This window comes from Sceloporus undulatus, chromosome 6, assembly GCF_019175285.1.
Source record: "Sceloporus undulatus isolate JIND9_A2432 ecotype Alabama chromosome 6, SceUnd_v1.1, whole genome shotgun sequence".
Classification (NCBI taxonomy): domain Eukaryota; kingdom Metazoa; phylum Chordata; class Lepidosauria; order Squamata; family Phrynosomatidae; genus Sceloporus; species Sceloporus undulatus.
The window spans coordinates 40,742,427-40,760,221 of NC_056527.1; the positions used below are offsets into that span (position 1 = coordinate 40,742,427).

The 17,795-nt window shown below is 40.5% G+C and overlaps 2 protein-coding genes across 8 annotated transcripts in view; one reads left to right on the forward strand and one right to left on the reverse strand.

The window, feature by feature from the left end:
• The window catches only part of TRA2A (transformer 2 alpha homolog), a 16,020-nt gene extending 13,922 nt beyond the window's left edge, over positions 1 to 2,098 (reverse strand). For all 6 annotated transcript variants that reach the window (XM_042472054.1, XM_042472053.1, XM_042472052.1 and 3 more), the window contains exon 1: positions 1,972 to 2,098. In XM_042472054.1, coding sequence (XP_042327988.1) covers positions 1,972 to 2,007 — 36 coding nt within the window. In that variant the 5' untranslated portion in view covers positions 2,008 to 2,098. The remainder of the gene's footprint in view (positions 1 to 1,971) is intronic.
• Positions 2,099 to 7,237: 5,139 nt separating this feature from the next.
• On the forward strand, positions 7,238 to 13,222 carry CCDC126 (coiled-coil domain containing 126). Of its 2 annotated transcripts, XM_042476600.1 has the most exons (4): positions 7,238 to 7,453; positions 9,278 to 9,360; positions 10,006 to 10,386; positions 11,682 to 13,222. In XM_042476600.1, exons 3-4 carry the CDS (start codon positions 10,149 to 10,151, stop codon positions 11,855 to 11,857), a joined length of 414 nt encoding a protein of 137 aa, XP_042332534.1. In that variant the 5' UTR covers positions 7,238 to 7,453; positions 9,278 to 9,360; positions 10,006 to 10,148; the 3' UTR covers positions 11,858 to 13,222. The 2 variants fall into 2 exon arrangements, with proteins under 2 accessions (XP_042332534.1, XP_042332535.1); XM_042476601.1 differs by lacking the exon at positions 9,278 to 9,360.
• Positions 13,223 to 17,795: the final 4,573 nt, after the last annotated feature.

Sequence of the window (17,795 nt, forward strand, 5' to 3'; positions counted from 1 at the left end):
ACATTATTATTAGAATGCAAATATATAGCCATGTTAGAATCAGTATACTGTATAGAGAGATCTTGTAGCAGATTAGAGACTCATTGAAAGAAAGAACTTGGCAACATGACTGCTTCAGACTTGTTTACTTCCAAATGCATCTGACGAAGTAGGCTTAAGTCTATGAAAGCTCATGCTGCCAACTTCTTTTTTTAGTTGGTTTCAAAGGGGCGACAGGATTTCTACATAATTACTGTTGTTGTTGTTGTTGTGATCATTATTTTTGCCTAATTATTATTTTTATGATTATTATACCACCCTATTACTGTTACCTTATTACTTAACTATTGCTGACTACAAAAATATATAGACCAAAATGTTTGCCCTTACTCCTCTTACAAATGAGAGGCTGATTTAAGTATCTGTTGCAAACTTATCTGGAGAGGAGGGTATGGACCCAATTTTCTGATTATTGGAGTTTCCAGGAAAGAAACACAGAAATGGCAACAGAATGAAAGGGGCAGAATTCATGGCCACGAAATGGGACCCAAAACACAGGGCAGAAATAATCCAGTTTGAGACCTCTTTAACTGGCTCAGTGCTAGGGAATCCTGGGAATTGTAGCTTACTGTGGCACTAGAGCTCTCTGACAAAGAAGGCTAAGTGTGTCACAGAACTACAGCTCCCAGAATTCCCTGGCATTGAGCCAAGGCAGTCTCAAACTGGATTATTTCTGCAATGTGTTTTGGACCTGGGGAGGGGAATGGGAGAAGACAGAAGAGGGCCTGGTGACCAGGGAGAGGGGCCCTTTGGCTACATCCACACTGCAGAAATAATCCAGTTTGATCCCGCTTTTAACTACCATGGCCCCAGACTATGGAATTCTGGGAATTATATAATATGTGGGGGAGTTTTCTTCTTTGGAGGTCTTTAAACAGAGGCTGGATGGACATCTGTTGGGGATGCTTTGATTTTGAGTTCCTGCATGGCAGAATGGGGTTGGACTGGGAGGCCCTTGCGGTCCCTTCCAACTCTATGATAATGTTATAATATAATGTAAGCTTTTAATTGTACTGTTTCTTTTAATGTTGTGAGCCACCCTGAGTCTCAGTTTTGGCGAAATGGCAGGATATAAATAATAATAATAATAATACAAACAAAATAATTATATCCATAAATATATTTATAAATATAAATATAAATATTATTTTTATCATATTCATTCATATGAATATAAAGGGAAGGATATAAGTTAATATAATTATTACATAAAGAATTATATTTATAAATATAAAAATAATATTATTATTATATTCATTTACATGAATATAAAGGGCAAGATATAAGCGAATATGATTACTATTATGCAGCTGTAATAATTATATTTATAGATATAAAAATGAATATTATTATTAATAATAATTCATATGACTAGAAAGGGCAGAATATATTTGAATATGATTATTATGTAAACATAATAATTATATGTATAAATACTTTTTACAACAACAACAACAATAATAATAACCACCTATATCCCTCCCTTTCCCCAAAAGTGGGACTCAGGGCGGCTCACAACATTTTTTAAAAAACAGAATTAAACCATGACAATATTAAAACGAGTCCCATAGAATCACAGAGTTGGAAGAGTCCATAAGGGCCACCCAGTGTCCACATAACTACAATTCCCAGAATGCCATAGCCTGGAGCCACGGCAGTATAAAAGCGGAATTAACCCGGATTATAGGCGCAGCGTGGAAGCAGCACCCGTCGTAACCCGCTCAAAGCCCCGAACGGAAACCGAACCCTGTCCCCCCGCAAGAGGCGCGGGAGGCGGCGCGACCCAAACCTCGGACGAAGGCACCATTTTGGCGACGAGGAGCCACCACGAAGCCTCTCTCTCCTTCCCCTCTTCTCTTCCCACTCTCTCTCTCGGGGGCCTCCTCCTCCGACAGACACTCGGCCTGGGCAGAGCAACCCCTCGCTACTCACCCTCCCCTCGAAGTTATTCTCCTCCACGTCGCTCATGGTGGCGCACGGAGGGAGAAGGAACGGAGCGCGAGTCCCGGCCTTCTCAGGGCGCAGCCCGCGACACACTGAGGCCCCCACACAAAATGGCGCCTCGGCCTCTGCGCCCGACACCCAGCGCGGGGGCGGGGCTACGGAGGCCACGCCCCCTCGATCGGACGCAACACAATGGAGATTCTGCCGCCACAGGGAGTTGGTGCAGGCGCAGTAGGGTTCCACTCGCTCCAAGTTCTCTAGTTGTTGTTCTGAGGGAAGGTGTTTGTTGTGTTGCCGTTGTTGTGTGTCCAAGGTGACCGGTTGTGTGTCCTAACGACAAAGGAGGACGAAGCCCCGCAAAATGGAGGGCGTTCAAGAGAAAATAATGGAGGGCGTGTGACCAACATACACATATAGATATTATATAAACATATATATATATATAGGAACATAACATTTGAATAAACATAAATAAATACTATATATATATATATGGGAATGTAACATTCGAATAAACATAAATAAAAACAATATAGGAATGTAACATTTGAATAAACATATAAATATATATAAATATATATATAGGAACGTAACATTCGAATAAACAAATAATATATATATACATATATATATATATATATATATATATATATATATATATATTGATCCAGGGCAGTTAAAGCAGTCTCAAACTGGATTGTTTGTGCCAACTGTTTTGGAGCTTAGCCTCAAAGGTGCCGCAAGATCCCTTTGCGTACTTATTTTCCAGAGTGACATAGCTATGTATTTGAATTACATGAAACAAGTTGTTGGCGTTGAAGATGTTCTATGATCCCTTTGCCTACTGATATTTGAAACTAACACAGCTATGGGGATTATTATCACACGAGGCACTTACCGCGCTGGAATCGTTGCCCAAACGTTTCAGAAACGTGGAGGTGAGATCGCCAGTCGCACTTCTGAAGCGTCACTGAAGCGCCTCCTGCTCTTCTCCTGTCAATTAATTGTTCGTGGAACAGCCATTTCTGTAATAATGGGACCTTCTGTTATTACAAAAATGGCCGCTCCATGAACAATTTGTCAACAGGATAAGAGCGGGTCGCCTCAATGACGCTTCAGAAACGCGACCGGCTACCTCACCTCTGTGCTTCTGAAGCGTTTGGGCAACGATTCCAGTGTGGTAAGTGCCTTGTGTGGCAGTGTCCTAAATCTCTGGGTATCATGTAACGTTCCCTTAGTACAACAACAACAAGTTTATTGATTAGTTAACTGAACATATCAACTATAAAATGCATAATATCAAGATACATAGAAAGATAAAACTGAATCACCCCTTGAACTCGTATAAGATTAACTGAAAAATTAAAACACACATAAATAAAAGCACAAAAGTTAATGCAAATCTAATAAAATACAAGATAAGATATATAAAACAAAGAAACACACAGACTGGGTGAGTGGTAAAAATCAATGGGAGTATTTAAATAAACTCATTACCATGGCAAAGAATCCTGTTTTTGTATAATAAATTGATCTCTCAGGTGAGCAGCATTGCAATAAATTACTAGGTGTAAATTCCCTCCAGAAAGAAAATGGTACAATTTAGCAATAGGATACTCTGGTTTCTCTTCAGATCATATAAATCTTTCACCTTACTACGGTCCCATACAGACAGGCCAAAATAAAGCTGCTTCGGGTCACTTTGGAGGTATGCTGTTTAAATGATGCATGTGTACTTAGAGTTCAGAAGCTGCACTAAAGCTGCACTCCTGTCCTTATTACTGGATCGTGGCTTTGGCGCGGCTTCTGCACTCTTAGTACGCATGCATCATTTAAACAGCATACCTCCAAAGTGACCCAAAGCAGCTTTATTTTGGCCTGTCTGTATGGGGCCAACAATTACCCATTTGCAGCTTTTATTTTTGTGGCTTTGATTATTAATGGATTTGAGTAATATGTTTTCTCTCTCTCTAGGAATCTCTAGTTCAGTGGTTCTCAATCTTCCTAATGCCATGACCCTTTAATACAGTTCCTCATGTTGTGGTGACCCGCAACCATAAAATTGCGGTGTCTCGGTTCCTAAAACTATCAGAAATATGTGTTTTCCAATGGTCTTAGGTGACCCCTGTGAAAGGGTAGAGAACCGCTGCTCTAGATCCTTCATCATGACTCTGCGGTCAATGACTACCAGAAGTTGCACAGGAGGACCTAGAGATTCCTAAAGAGAACAACATTTCTAGGCGTTTGTAGGTCCTCCAGCACAGTTCTGTGGTCAATTTCCAACAAATGTTGACCACAGACTTCCACCTAGAGGGGTGTTCTCTCTGGTTAAATTTTTTTTGGGGGGTGGTGGTGGCAGTTTTTGCACTTTCACAGGGGTCCTGCACCCCAGCAAATATGGAGGCTGCACTGTACTTACTTCCTTGCCATGATCCTAAGGACTTATAAAACCTGTACCCTTATGCTAGAGAGAACCTAAGCCAGGAATGGCAAATACAGTATGCGCCACTCCCAGATGCTATCAATCTGCAAGTTTCATAAACCCTAACCAACCACAAGGAATGATGCAATCGGTGCATGGAGAGTGTCACATGCTTCCCATTTCTATAGCGGAGTTAGCATTATAATAGGGATTAAATGCAGCTGGCTTTGTTCCATGTAAATATATGCATACAGTAGTTGCAAACTATCCAATTTTCCTTCCATTTTTTTCCACAGCTGGAAGCTGTAGTTGCAAAGATTTCGAGGGATGTTACTATTATGTTGCTATTATGTTGCTAATGGCAGTTGAGATTTCATTGCCTGTCTTTTATTCTGTTTTGTCTCCAGTCCCCACAGGGTCAAGAAGGGGAGTGGTCTCTGCCTGCATTGATGTCCCTTTCATAGAATCATAGAATCGCAGAGTTGGAAGAGACCACAAGGGCCATCCAGTCCAACCCCCTTCTTCTGCCATGCAGGAAATCACAATCAAAGCATCCCCAGCAGATGGCAATCTAGCCTCTGCTTAAAGACCTCCAAGGAAGGAGACTCAACCATACTCTAGGGAGTGTGTTCTACTGTCGAACAGCCCTTACTTGTCAGGAAGTTCTCCTATGTTTGAGTGGAATTCTTTTCCTGTAGCTTGCATCCATTGTTCCAGGTCCTGTTTCTCTGGAGCAGCAGAAACAAGCTTGGCTCCCTCTTCAATATGACATCCTTTCAAATATTTAAATAGGGCTATCATTTCACCTCTTAACCTTCTTTTCTCCAGGCTAAACATCCCCAGCTCCCTAAGTCGTTCCTCATAGGGCATGGTTTCCATACCCTTCACCATTTTAGTCATCCTCCTTTGGACACGCTCCAGTTTCTCAATGTCCGTTTTGAATTGTGGCGCCCAGAACAGGACACAATATTCCAGGTGGGGCCTGACCAGAGCAGAATAGAGTGGCACTATTACTTCCCTGGATCTAGACACTACAGTATACTTTTATTGATGCAGCCTAAAATTGCATTGGCCTTTTTAGCTGATGCATCGCACTGTTGACTCATGTTCAACTTCTGGTTTACTAGGACTCTGAGATACCTTTCACACGTAGTTTCTTTCAGCCATGTGTCGCCCATCCTATATCTGTGCATTTCATTTTTCTGCCCTAAGTACAGTACCTTACATTTTTCTGTGTTGAATTTCATTTTGTTAGCTTTGGCCCAGCTTTCTAGTCTATTCAGGTCGTTTTGAATTTTGATCCTGTCCTCTGGAGTATTAGCTATTCCTCCTAATTTGGTGTCATCTGCAAATTATTTTCTTTCTATCGGCTAGCTTCATTGTCCAGCTTTCACATCTGTACATGGTGATGGGGAATACAATGGCTTGGATGAGCCTCACTTTAGTGCATGATGTTTACATTTTAGGATCTTTTCTAGTTCTTTCATAGCTGCCCTTCCCACTCCTAGTCTTCTTCTTATTTCTTGATTGCACTCCCTTCTGATCAATATTTGATCCAAGATATAGTGCCTGTCATAAATGAAGTAAGAATACAAGTGGCGCAAGGGCAAAGTGAAATTTGCCCACACCTAAATACAAATAGAAGCAGTCGGGGAAACATCACCCATAATAGAGGGCAGTGTTTCCGAGACAGCTTTGATGTAGTTTGTTTTTCTGAATCTAATGGCATAGTGACTGGACTGTTGGATTACAACTCTGGAGATCCCATCTTGGCCATGGAAGCCCACTGGGTGACCTTATGCAAATCACAGCCTCTCAGGCTAAAAAGAGAGAGAAGTTCAAAACCCCTCTGAACAAATCTTGTCAAGAAAACCCCATGATAGGTTTGCCTTAGGGTCATCTTTAATTGGAAACAACTTGAAGGCACACAACAACAACAACATGGTTTCAGTATCGAACTAAGACTCTGGAGACCAGGGTTCAGTTCCCCGCTGTAACACACAAAAACCCACTTGGGCACTCTCTCAACCTCTGAGGGTGGCAATGGCAAACCTCCTCTGAGTAAACCTGGCCTAGTGTCTCCATTAAGTACTGTATTTAAGTTGGAAGACAACTTGAAAGCACATGACAACAGTAAAGTGGTTTGAGCATTGGACTGAGGTCCAAAACACACTGCAGAATAATCCAGTTTGAGACTGCTTTAACTGCCCTGACTCAGTGCTAGATAATCCTGGGAACTGTAGCTTATTGTGGCATAAGAGTCTCCTGACAGAGAAGGGCTAAACGTCTCACAAAAGTAGTTTCTAGAATTCCCTAGAATTGAATCAGGGCAGTTAAAGTGGTCTCAAACTGGATTATTTCTGCAGTGCGTTTTGGACCAAGGGAACTCTGTAACTAGAGTTGTGTCGTTGCCCTTCTAAACAACTCCAGCCAATTTCCTTGCACCTCTTTGGGCCGGTTGAAGTTTGGGTCCGAACCCCGGCTCGGCCAATGGAAACCCAGTGGGTGACCCTGGGGCAAGTCACACTCTCTCAGCCTCAGGGGTCGGCAGGAGCCAACCTCCCCTCTGAACAAATCTCATGTATAATGTATGTCTTTATTTATTAAGCTTGCCAAGAAAAACTGCAATAGTAGGGTTGTCGTAAATCGGGGGCGGCTGGAAGGCACACAACAACAACCAACAACACACAACAACAACCAGCACTAAAAGAGGGGCAACTGCCAGGAAAGAGGAGAAGGAAGGCCTCTCTGTTAGTGAAGCCTGTTTCAATTCAAAGCCTTCCTAGAGCGACTTCCGGTTCTTCCACTGTCAACCGGAAGTGAGCTTTGCAGCCAGCTGAGGCTGCGCTCAGAGCAGCGCAAGAAGGAGGAGGAGGCGGCTCTAGGCGGCGCTGCTCTCGCCGGGAAGAAGAGCCCGCTTTGGGGCTTATGGGCGAGGCTGCAGGAGCAGGAAGAGGAGGCCTGGCCATGGCTCAGGCTCCGCGGAGCCAGCAATGCTGGCTGTGAAGAACGAGTGGCCCCCCGGAGGGGCTTCTCGGCTACAAGGAGGTGGGTGCTTCCTGCCTTTCATTATTGTTATTATGCCTCCACACTGCAGAGATAATCCTGTTTGAGAACGCTTTTAACTGCCCCTGTCTCAAATCCAGGGGATCCTGGGAATTGTAGTTTGTCGTTGTTGCACAAATGTCTCGCAAGACTACAGTTCCCAGGATTCCCTGAGCACTGAGCCAGGGCAGTAAAAGGGGTGTCAACCTGGATTATTAATACACTGCGAATCCAGCCCCAATCAAAACCTCTTGACTTCGGTCCAAAAAGCACACTCTGGGAATGATCCAATGATCCTGGGATTTGTAGTTTATTTTGACACCCAAAGAAGGCTGAATGTCACACAGAACTACAGTTCCCAGGGTTCCCTAGCATTGAGCCCTTCCAGCTCTATGATTCTAGGAGGCGAAGGGCGCACACTTCTGTTTGCCATGCCTTTCCAGAAATAGTGGGCCCTTGGTGTCCGCTGGGCTTTGGCTCCAAGACCCTCTCTGTGGGCATGAAACTCTGTGGATGCTCAAGTGCCATTGGATTCAGTGGCACAGTAAAATGGTGTCACTTATGTAAAATGGCAAAATCAAGGTTCGCTTTTGGGAATATATATAGTTGGAACATATTTTTCAAACCATGGATGCTTGAGTCCGTGGATACGGGGTCTGACTGTAGTTTTGTTTGCTTTGCTTTTAATAAACATTTCAGCCCTTGGCATCCATGGGGGATCCATTCCAGGCACCAAAATCTGTGGATGCTCAAGTTCTGTAGTCCAAAGTGGCGGGACAACAGGACTTCAAATCAGTAGTGATGCATGCATGTGGCTGCATCACCGTTACAGACAGCCCTTTTGTCCCCACTGGGGGCATGTGCATATGGCTGCACCACCATTAGGAACAATAAGACTCGTCCCTAATGGCAGTGTGGCTTCATACATGCCTCACCACTGGGAACAACTGGGGCTGTCCCTAATGGTGTCTCGGCCACATGCATGCGCCCCCATTAGGGACAATGTGGGCCTGCCGTCCATGGATGCTTGAATCCGTGGATGACAAGACCGCAGATGCCAAGGGCTGACTGTACTCACTAATTTGTCATGTTAGTGCAACTGTGTGTCAACAGTGGAAGCTCACACATCAGCCCTCAGAAATAAGCGCCACTGGCTCCAGTCCTTTACATTTAATTGAGAGCAGCTCCCATTGAATTTAATGAAACTTATTTCTGGGTAGATGTGTATAGTGTAACACTGTTAAAGTACAAAATAATAACTTGCATCTTTCTGTTGGTGAAACCGTGCCCAGATTTCTACTTTATTCATACATTTGTGCGCATCTAGACCTTATAATACTGCTGCATAAAAATTACCATTATACCAATGAAAGAGTTGAACTGGAGGACCTGGAGATTCCTAGAGAGGTGTTCTCTCAGGTAAAAAGAATAGTGTTTGCTTGTTTTTTATTTGTGCTTTTTCCACATTCATGGAGGTCCTTCACCCTTAACCCCAGTGAATGTGGAAGAACCACTGTAATAGCTTCTCAGAGGTGGATATATGGTGGCCTTTTAACAAGGTGTAGGGATAGTGAATTGTTGTTGCATTATTTATTTATTTATTTATTTCTCTGTACATAGAGACCTGAGATGTGACCTGCAGGTATACATTCAGACACTGTTCTTGGTGTTATGTCATTTCTTTTAATGTTAATTTATTATTTAATGATCTAAAATTAACTGATGCTTTTGTTAGTTATATTAAAAGCCCCTGTGCACTTGACTTTTATTTTTCTTAAAACAAAACTCTTATTACATCTAAATTCTTACTGATTTTTCTTCCCTCAGACGTTTCTCCACCTTATAAATGGCTATCAGTTGAGTGAAAGATACAATATGTTCTGACAATTTAGGAATATACAAGATTAAATGTAAGTTCCCTCAGCCTGATACTGATTTTAGCTCAGATACAGGTATTTTGACTTGTGATTTGTTGGGGCAAATTAGGACTGTTCCTAAAATTTGTTTTGTGAAGCTTTGTTAAACTATAAGGTAGGTCCTTTACAGACCGGCAAAAAGTGCCGGCCTGCGCATGGGCGGAGTGTCCTCGCGCTCAAAGCCCTCACTGCGCTGCCCGGGCACCATTTTGGCGTGTGCCCATTCAGATGGTGCACGCCATGATGACATCCCTTTGGGACTGCACCAAACAGGTGTAATCAAGTTGCACAGTGACTGCTATGGCGCCCCTTCGCGGGCACAAAAAGGTGCCAGTTTTTCTGGCTCCTTTTTGTGCTCTACGGAGGGCAGGTCGGTGCTGCAGCATCTTCCTGCCCATCTGTAAAGCCCCTTAGTTTACTTCCTTAATTTTCTCAAAAAGTCTTTGTCTAAGTTGCATATAGTTGATAGGTTGTATTTTATAGCACTCATCTTATAATCATAGGAATTTGTGATAATACTCAGACTATTATTTTCTTGTACAGCATACTCTACAAGAATACATACTTGTTTGTATTTTGAATTTGCAAAGACTTAAGATATTTTGACTAATCACATTTCTTGGAAAAAAAATGTTACAGGAATCAAGCATGGAAAAAATATACAAAATTATTTCCCAAGAAGAATAACTAAGTTGTGAAGATTAAAAAAAAACCCAACCTACTATGGAAACACAGTGACTTCAGCCTTATTCCTTATGTTGATGGCTTTGGCCTACTGAGAAATGTTTTTTGCATTTTCAAGAAAAAATGTGTCCCAGAAATTGAGTTTACTGTTGCTGGTGTTTGGCTTTATCTGGGGGCTAATGTTACTGCGCTACACCTTTCAACATCCGAGGCAACAGAGCAGTGCTGAGTTGCGTGAGCAAATTCTTGACTTAAGTAAAAAATACGTCAGAGCACTGGCAGAAGAAAACAAAAATATAATGAATGGTGGTAATGGCGTTTCAATGGCAGGATATGGTAAGATGAATGAACTTTCTTTGTGAAGTGCTGTTTGTTTATTTAGTTTTACAATTATATACAGTAATGGAGTACAATTATGAAATAAGCATAAAGAAAAAATATTTATCATGTACCCCTAATACGTTAAAGAAAGGAATCAACAACTAATAACAAAAAATGTTACAGAGATTATTATAGTTCTACAGTCTCATGTTCTGCTGCTCTTATGGACTGCATAATATTTTATAGCCTTGAGAAACATCAAGAGCATAATCATGTTGTATATAAATTCAGCTCCTCTTATTGGATATGATGGAGCTGTAGCTATCTTTTCTTTGAAAGATGGAACAGTATTAAGAAACTTACCAATCTCAAGACTAAAATTGATGAAAGGTGCAATGCTATATGCAGTTACCCATGAGTAAGCCTTAATGAACTGTGAAGTTGAAGGCTTGATGAATTGTTCAATGCAAAATAGGCATATGCAGAACTGTAGTAATTTTTAAAAATTACTAAGATATTTTGGTGAATGTTAGAACTAGAGAGCAACCAGTAAAATTAAATATGTATGTAAAAATAGAAGGCTAAATCTACTGTTAATCCTACCTATAGTAGCTCCATTGAAACAAATTAGACTTGTGAGTCACAACTGACACTTCATTCGTATTCAGTAGTTCCTGTGTGGATAGGGGTAACATTGTGGATTTAACCTACAGTACATTAATAATTTTTGAAACCTGCTACTAATTGTGTGGCTAAGTAAGAAGGAAAAAGGAAGAGAGATACTTTATGAGGCATGCCTTCTCCAGGCAGTCCTATAGAAATTTGTGTGTGTATGTATGTTTATGTGCCTTCGAGTCACTTGTCGACCCCATAAATTTCATAGGGGTTTCTTAGGCAAGGAAAACTCAGGTGGTTTTGCCAGTTCCTTCCTCTGAAATACAGTTCTCAGCACCTGGTATTCATTGGCAGGCTCCCATCCAACCAGCGTTGATCCTGCTTAGCTTCTAAGACCAAATGGGACTTGGTGCCTAGGGTTTTTAGGTCCCTTGGAAAAAATAAAACAAAAAAAGTATGATGAGGTAAAATGATACATAATTTTCCACTGACTGAAAAGGGATGAGTTAAGAATCAGTCAGACAACATTTTGTCTGGGAGGGATTTTTGTTTCCATTGCTAATTACTGTTATTTTGCTATCTTAGAGGACCGTGCTATTCAAACGCTGAGATTCTCATCAGAGTATGCTCATATAAACTGTGAAATTATCTGTGTTTCATCTCTGGATTCGTTCCTCTGTTTGTTTTCCCTCTAGCTGATCTCAAAAGAACAATTGCAGTTCTTCTGGATGACATCTTGCAACGCTTGGTCAAACTGGAAAACAAGATTGATTACATGGTTGTAAATGGCTCAACAACAAATACTACAAATGGGAACTTGGTACCAGCAACTACAAGCAAACGAGTAAATACAGCAAGCAACATAAGATAGCATTGAAAATCAGTTTGTATAGCTGTATCTACTATAAATCTAGTTCCTTGTTGAAAGGGAGCAAAGCAACATCAGATTAAGGTGTCTGTATCCTGTTGCAAAGAAAATGCTGATCATATACAGTCCTAACGAATCACAAAATATTTGTGTTAAGATAGCGCTTTCATAAAGCAATGCTGTTCAATATCTTATTTAAAGATATGCTGGTGACTAGTGTAGAAAGCTATTGTAGAAAATAAGTAGGATAATGTGTAAATTGTGTGAGAGTCTATGGCAATTATGAAAAAGATATAGAATTAATATTTAAATATCTGAATATAATTCTAACATATCTTGGTGAATGTTTAGCAATCTTATGATCAGGTTTACCAATATACAGCAATGAAGGATAATGCCTTCAAGTATGAGTGCTGAAAAATATGTATAAAGTATTTTAACATCACCTTTAATGATGGCTATTTTTTTTTAACAATTGAAGTAATATCATAGATAACATCCTAAAATGGTGATCCAAAGAATGTTTTTTATTTGCACTGTCTGTGAAATAGAAAGAGAATGTATTAAAAATACTGCTACATTTGTGAAAACGTTCAGTAGCAGTACGCCAAAGTGCACACTTGCTACATAACTAGGTCAGTTAGATTATTAAAGATAAAATGTAATCTGTGAAGTTTCAGAAATATTTAAATATATGTATTTAGCAACTGAGAATACATCTTAAGTGATAGGAGTCACACTTACAAGAAATTGGACACTGCTTTTTAGCCGTTACTTTTCTTATGAATATACAAGCCTCTTGCAGCCTATGATAAACGTGACACTCTATCTCTTAAGGTACCTTTACAAGAAAGATAAGGGGTGGATTGAATTTTCAAGCAAGGCATTTTGAAATTTACTAAAGAGATGTGCTAGTGGGTTATAGTCTGTCAGACACTGCTTTTGTGGAGTTGGCTTTTGAAAGGAGTGTTGATTGTGAAAATATGTCTAGTGGATATGTATTCAAGTGTTCTTATGATGGACTTGAAAGGAAGAGGGAGTAAAGGTGAACACTGCCTTATAATCCATGTTAGCCTTATAGCAGAGAATTGCAGTGAGGGTGCACTACATTACACAGTGTGCTTTCTGTATCATAATTTATAAAAATGAAGTGCCAGTCTGAGTTTTACATCTTTATGTAATGGTTTTAAATTATTTGTTCTAGCACTATTATTATTTTAGCTTCAAATATGCTGTGCGGTTTTCAAAGAACTTCTGTTTAAAGAAAGAATAAACGTGTAGTGCCATATATATCACCCCAAATTATTATTCCTGCAGATGGTTGTAGAATCTGGATAGATTAAAAATAAAGTGGAATATATATGGTCAGAGAGTGTCCAGCTGAGTCTTAATCTTTTGTATGAGATTATGCATGATTTTGAATGTAGAGAAAACGTGCAGTTGACTTTCACACATCTTTCATGTCTCTTTTTAACAATTTAATTCTAAGCTGTTTAAAGTTGCAGGGTAACTTACTAAATAAAATATTAACAGCATAAACCCATCCTTACTTGCTTCTGAGTTGGCCCCATTACAATCTTCTGTACATTTACTTTGGAGTAAATTCGTTGGGGCTTACATTTGAGAAGTCAAGCATACAGAGGATTGTCTTGTAAGGAAACATAGGCCTGATACAGACAGGCCAAAATAAAGCTGCTTCAGGTCACTTTGGAGGTATGGTGTTTCGATGATACATACGTCCTAAGAGTCCAGAAGCCACACCAAAGCCACAGCTTTGGCGCAGCTTCCAGACGTAGGACACATGCACCATACCTCCAAAGTGACCTGAAGCAGCTTTATTTTGGCCTGTCTGTATAGGGCCTTTCTAAGCTCAACGAAACACGTTTTTTATTATTAAGGTAGTTGGGATTTGATTCCAAGCCACAGGATGCCTATAAACACAAGGATAAGGAACAAATCTAAGCCAAATATCAGTGGTACCTTTTACCCTTGGGACCCCTCTTTACATTGTGCCCCCCTCCACTCAGCTCAGTATATGAATAAAAATATTTTGTTTATTTAGTGCGTATTTTCATTTGCACATTCATGTATATTCATATTTTAACATTTTATAAGGAAATAACAATATTCAAATCAGAACAGTTTTATTTAAGTAAATTCAGTATTCAACTCAATGCATGTGTAAATGTTACACATGAAAAAGTTTGGGAAGAGGAGGAAAGATCAGGGCCTCCAAGTCTTGCACCCACCCTTAAGCAACTCTTGCACCCACCTGAGTTCCGCGCCATCATTTGAGAACCACTAATATACAGTATATGAAATGGCTAGTCCTTAGCCTATGCAAGTAGAGATATTAAAAATTGTGGTCTAAGTCTTGTTAGTCTTCAATGGTTGATGGAATACAGCCTCTAGAAAGTGTTGCACCACCCCCAAAGTTGGGTGTGTGGAGTTTTTGTTCCAAAATGGCCAATAGTATCCCCTAGTCTTTTGGTGGGGGTTACTAGTGGCTATTTTGACATGTTCCCTCTTCTTTTCAGCCTCTTTAAAGTTTTAGGCTTCTTTGGCATATAGAGATCTGCCTTCAAAACCGGAGGTGGTAGAAGCCTGGTCACTTCTTGGTCTGAAAGAAGGCTTTAAAAGGGTGCTGTTATTGTTAACTCCCTTCAACTTGACTTTGACTTATGACAACCATATGAAAGAGAGACTCCAAAATAAAGCTATCAACAGCTTTGCTCAGGTCTTACAGATTCAGGGCCGTAAGCTCCTTGACTGAGTCTATTCATTTGTTATGTGGCCTTCCTTTGCCCCTACTGTCCTCTACCTTACCAACCATTAAATCATCCTGTCTTTTCTAGTGAGCCATGTCTTCTTATGATATGACCAAAGTACAACAGTCTCAGTTTAGTCATCTTGGCTTCTAGGGAGAGTTCAGGCTTGATTTGCTCTGTTGTTGTGTGCCTTTAAGTCTGGGGCTGATAGTATGGGACTCACCCAGGCTCCAGAGTCATGGTCCAATGCTCAAATCGCACCACACTGGCTCTAGGACCTGTTTGTCTTGTTAGCAGTCCATAGTATTGATTTTCTTCCTATCAGTTTTCTTCACTGTCCAGCTTTCACAACCAATCCTAGCTTTAGTATTCAATCATGTATCTTTACACTCAAGGATCTTGTCTAGTTCCTTCTTAGCTCTCCTTCCAAGTCCTAATCTGATTTCTTGACTGCAGTCTCCATTCTGATAAATTACTGAGCCACAGTACGGAAAATCTTGACTGTTTCAATGTCATCTGCTTTAAAGTTTCATAAATCATCTGTGGTTATTATTTTAATTTTCTTAATGGTCAACTGTAAACCTGCCTTTCTTCTTTTACTTTCTTCAGTAATTGTTCCAACTCTTTGCTGTTGTCTGCTGTTAGTGTAGTGCAATCTGCATAAATTGTTGATGTTCTTTTGTCCAGTTTTCACACCTCCTTCTGCCAAAGTAGGGTCTTAAAATGCAGCCTTGCCTGACCTTGCCAACTGAAAGCCATTCTGTTTCTCCATATTTTGCCCTGACAGTAGGCTCTTGTCCTGAATACAGGTTACACATCAGGGCAAATGTTGTGGCACATCATTTTTTTTAACAGCGATTCATAATTTTCATGATCAAAGACTTTGCTATGGACTGCTAAGAAGACTGATACATAGCTCCTAGAGCAAATTAAGCTTGAACTCTCCCTACAAGCCAAGATGACTAAACTGAGACTTTGGACATATGAGAAGACACTACTCTCTAGAAAAGACAATAATGCTTGGTATGGTAGAAGGCAAGTAGGAAAAAAGGTAGAATGCATTACAGATTAAGACTTGAGCAGAACTGTTGATAAAAAGGGTGACTTGAAGGTCTCTCATTCACAGCACCACCATAGGTCGAAATCTTGTTGCAAAATAGTAATGTAGGTTTGCCAAATTAGCATTGGGAAGGCTCATGGCATCTGAAAATAGGCTATGTATTATACAGAGTTATTTCATAATGATGATAATCTGAAACATAGGAGACATAAAGGATTGTAGGCAGAGTGAAATTTCAATGTTTTATATATTTATTAAAATATTTACATTGGAAATTTTGGAAAACAAATTCATGTAACAGATTTTGGGACTTCCCTGAGGGATTCTAGCGGCTCAAACCACTATACCATGCTGGGTCAAAATATTTATACTGTATCCTGCAATATATCCAAAGATCTCAGGGATGCTTAGAGTCTAATCAATTTGAAAGTATTTAAATACCGGTAATGCATATATTAAATACTTTATAAATTAATATAGAGAAATATAGAAAAGAGCTGATGAGGATGAAAAGCAACCTTATTGCTACTTGAAATCCTATTGAACTTGGTGGGACTTTTGAAAAGGCATGTACAGAATTTATTGATTAATGGTTTATTTTTTGATGTATTAATTTTGAATTGGTAACCAGAACTCCTGTTTTACTTTGCTCACTGTTGGTAATATACTTTAGGCTGCCAACTGTAACCTTGGTTCCTGTTAGTAATCTATCTATGGTCCAAAACACACTGCAGAAATAATCCAGATTGAGACTTGAACTGCCCTGGCTCAGTACTAAGGAATCCTGGGAATTGTAGTTTATTCTGGCACCAGAGCTCTCTGCCAGAGAAGGCTAGATGTCTCACGAAACTACAGTTCCCAGAATTCCGTAGCATTGAGCCAGGGCAGTTAAAGCAGTCTCAAACTGGATTATTTCTGCATTGTGTTTGTGGACCTATATTACCAGCTGTGAGTACAGGACTATAGAAGCAGAAGTGATTGAAAAGGTGGGTTTCTACCTGTTGTGCAAGTAGCAGAAGTTGCAAAGGAGCCCTTTCAGAAAATTTTCGAGTAAATATAGTAGTGAGGTTGCAGCTGATGCCACACTGCAGAATTAATGCAGTTTGACACCACTTTTAACTCTCATGGCTCCATTCTCTGAGACTTGGATTTGTAGTTTGTTGTGGCACCAAGTGGCTAAATATCTCACAAAACTACATATTCCAGAATTCCATACAACTGAGCCATGGCAGTTAAAGCGGTCTCCAACTGCATTATTTCTGTTGTGCGGATGCAGCCAGGGTCACCATAATTTGGAAACGAAGACACACAATAACAAACGTTTTAACCATAAATAAGTGAATAAGCGAAGAGGGGAGGAGTCTCTTTCTTTGGTCCAAAACACACCGCAGACATAATCCAGTTTGAGACCTCTTTAAGTACCCTGACTCAGTGATAGGGAATCCTGGTAATGATAGTTTAATGTGGCACCAGAGCTCTGACAGAGAAGGCTAAATGCCCCACAAAACTACAGTTCCCAGGATTCCCTAGCACTGAGCCAAATCGTGTCAAATCGGATTGTTTCTGCAGTGCGTTCTGGGCTACACTCAGAGAGCTCTGATGCCACAGCAAACTACAATTCCCAAAATTCAGGGATCTCTATTGCCACAAAAACTACAATTCCCAGGTTTCAGAGAGCTATGGTGTCACAACAAACTACAATTCCCAGGATTAAATTCAAAAGCAGACTACAATTCCTAGGCTTCAGAGAGCTCTGGTGCTGGCTCCCAGAATTCCCTAGTATTGAGCTAGGGCAGTTAAAGCGGTGTCAAACTGGATTCTGTAGTGCGCTTTGGACCTTCCTTCAACTGCCCTGGGCTCAGTGCTGGGGAATTCTGGGAACTGTCGTTTTTGCGAGACGTTTAACCTCCTCTGTCAGAGAGAGAGAGAGAGAGAGAGAGAGAGAGCTCTGGTGCCACAATAAACTACAATTCCCAGGCTTCCCTAGCACTCAGCCAGGGGAGTTAAAGCGGTCTCAAAGTGGATTAATCCTGTACTGTATTTTATTGTTATATACATGTTTTGCGTGTTGTAACCCGCCTCGACCTGTAGCGAGAGGCGGGCTATAAATAAA